The sequence below is a fragment of the Montipora foliosa genome, chromosome 13 (assembly GCF_036669935.1).
Source record: "Montipora foliosa isolate CH-2021 chromosome 13, ASM3666993v2, whole genome shotgun sequence".
Taxonomy (NCBI): domain Eukaryota; kingdom Metazoa; phylum Cnidaria; class Anthozoa; order Scleractinia; family Acroporidae; genus Montipora; species Montipora foliosa.
In genome coordinates, this window is record NC_090881.1 from 17,699,529 (window position 1) to 17,702,028 (window position 2,500).

Genomic DNA, 2,500 nt, shown 5'->3' on the forward strand with positions numbered 1-2,500 from the left:
GACATGCTTGACAGTTTTGAATATTAAAATACTTCGGGTGAAAATAATTTTTTCCTCAATTTAATGGCCGGAACTAGACAAATGCTTTGTATTTCAAATGTACCCGCGCGTTGGCGCATGGACTTTCTTTTTTTTTTTTTCGTCTTTCTGTATTGTTTTCTTAATCTCCTGTTTATTTGTTACAGGGTGGAAGTGGGAGTAATTCTGCGGTCAGGCCCTCGTTTCATTTAGGAATACTGTGGAAGAAATAAATCGAAACTATCGGAAAGTGAGAACAAAACGCGCCATTCTCGCCCTTTACCACCTCATTTCTCTTCCACTCTCTCCAAATGAGGTCATGTGATAAGAAATACTTAAGCGCGCTGAGCATGTTCAACTTTGACTTTTGGGCGGGGGGGGGGGGGGGGGTGGTTGTGGGCATTATGGAAAGACCAGTTTAAAATTGGGATTGTAGAGTAGACGTTACAAAAATCACAAATAATGGAAAAAACATGATCGCCTGAAATCGTCACAATGAAAAAGTATTTCAAGTTTATTTTTCAGCCTTTCTATTAATAGATCTTTATCATCAATACAGAAGTTATCTTGACTTTTACGTCTTTGGTTTTGTGCAGCATCCTCAGGCAAAAGATATTAAAAAGCGGTTTCATTTTTTAAGCCAGATTGGATCAATTTTAAACTATAACTAAATGTGGGTTTGACTATTTTGGGATCCCATATTATCTTTTATGATCTTTCTTAGTCAGCCAAAGTGTGTCCTTGGATGGCAATGGCACCTGTGTGTAACCTTCGCAGCTTCTTGCAGAATAGCACTGTTACAGCTTGGGGCGAATTGCTACATCAACGAAAATAGGCCATTTCCGAGTTCATGTCTGCCTCTTCTTCAAAGCGAGTCTAAGTGAGAAGCTTTTGTGATGGTAATTCTACTTTACATATGAATGAAAACTAATTTTCATTACAAAAACTTCACGCTTAGACTCGCTTTGAAGAGGAGGCAGACATGAACATTGCCTTAAGACCAACCAACGTTCACAGGGTCTCTCCATTGTCGTCATCTAAAAGAGACCCTGGAAACGAGGTTGGCTTTAATACGTGGCTGCTGATGTGAAATCGTAGTTCTGGCGGATGATCGCCTTTGTTGGTTATCAGTTTAATAATTGTCAGATCTAATGCTAAATCCTACTAATTTGTTGTAATGATAAAGGCTATCTGCATTCTTACACGATTCTGGCCTTCGACCAGTGACAACATTTACAGCACTCAAAACTTGTTAATTTCATTCTCAAAAAGGACTGATTGTCTTCTTGTTGCTCGTATTTTGCTCAGGATTTTCAGGAGATTTGGAAAATTATTTTTCGTGTTAATTAGGTGCAAATGTTTAATTTAATGAAAGACATCCCACAAATATCACTGGTGAAATGTTGCCGCGCCCTTTTTAGACGCAATCAATCTATTTTCTGCATCGGTTATTTTTAGATGAGATTTTTCTTGCAGAGATTTTGCAGTTCAGCGTGATAGATAGTAGGCGGTCATCCACAAACGCTTGGGGTCAGTGACATTTAATCTATATCTCACTGCTAATCAAATGATTTTTATAGTTCATTGAGCAAGGACATCAACAGATCATCTACTCGCTTGCTTATTTGCTCGAGACGGGAAAAGATCGTTCCCAACCACATTACGGACCGAAGCACGAGAGCAGAGAGGCAATAACGTCTGGTAACTCAGAGAGAGTAATTACGGCTATCATACCTACATGTAAACTTTGAATGAAAGCTCCTTTTTGGACGAGGCGAGGAAAACAGACTCAGTTTCGTCAGTGATAAGTCTATTTTGCAACGAAAGCGACGTTTTTAAGTCGATTTCTCGTTTTCTCAAACAAACAAAAATCAATGCTTCGAAGAAGAGGTTCAGCGCCAGCAGTTGTTCTCCAACAGCATTTCTCGGAGCAACGAGGTGTTCTGTTTAAAGCGGATCGCATAATCCCGCCGACAGATGCTCCCCGGCTGTCAAAGGCTCGACGCAAGAAAGATCAACACGAGTGTGGTTTTAGTCCTCCACCACTCACTCTCGGAGATAGAAGGACGAGCGGAGACATATCATATCAAAGTTTGGAACTCTACGATAGTCCCTCTCCAAAATGTCCGAGCCCTAGGTCCCCTGACTCGCCGAATTTGAACAAAAAACCAATCAAACACCGACCAAAGAGAAGAGACAGTGAGCCCTTTGTTCCTCAGGGCTCAAACGGCCCTGCCAATGCACGCAATTCTTCAAGCTCGCTTCAGAGACGAAGCAGTTCTTTCAGGGATTACAACATCGTGCTTCTTGGCCAAGGAGGTGTTGGCAAGTCAGGTCGGTAAATATTTTTGTTTATGTACACTTGACCACTAAAGGACAGAGTAAACACAGCGTCGATTCAGAAGTTACATAAGGCAGTGGTATTGTAGAACGCGCTGTTTAGTAGCTTTCATTGAGGTCATTTGCATGAACCCTATAGGTG

At 41.0% G+C, this 2,500-nt stretch overlaps 1 protein-coding gene across 1 annotated transcript in view; it reads left to right on the forward strand.

Annotated features, from left to right (window-relative positions):
- The first annotated feature begins 507 nt into the window (after positions 1 to 507).
- LOC137982281 (ras-related protein Rap-2c-like) overlaps positions 508 to 2,500 on the forward strand; it is an 8,407-nt gene continuing 6,414 nt past the window's right edge. Inside the window, exon 1 of the mRNA XM_068829357.1 lies at positions 508 to 2,352. Coding sequence (XP_068685458.1) covers positions 1,893 to 2,352 — 460 coding nt within the window. The 5' untranslated portion in view covers positions 508 to 1,892. The remainder of the gene's footprint in view (positions 2,353 to 2,500) is intronic.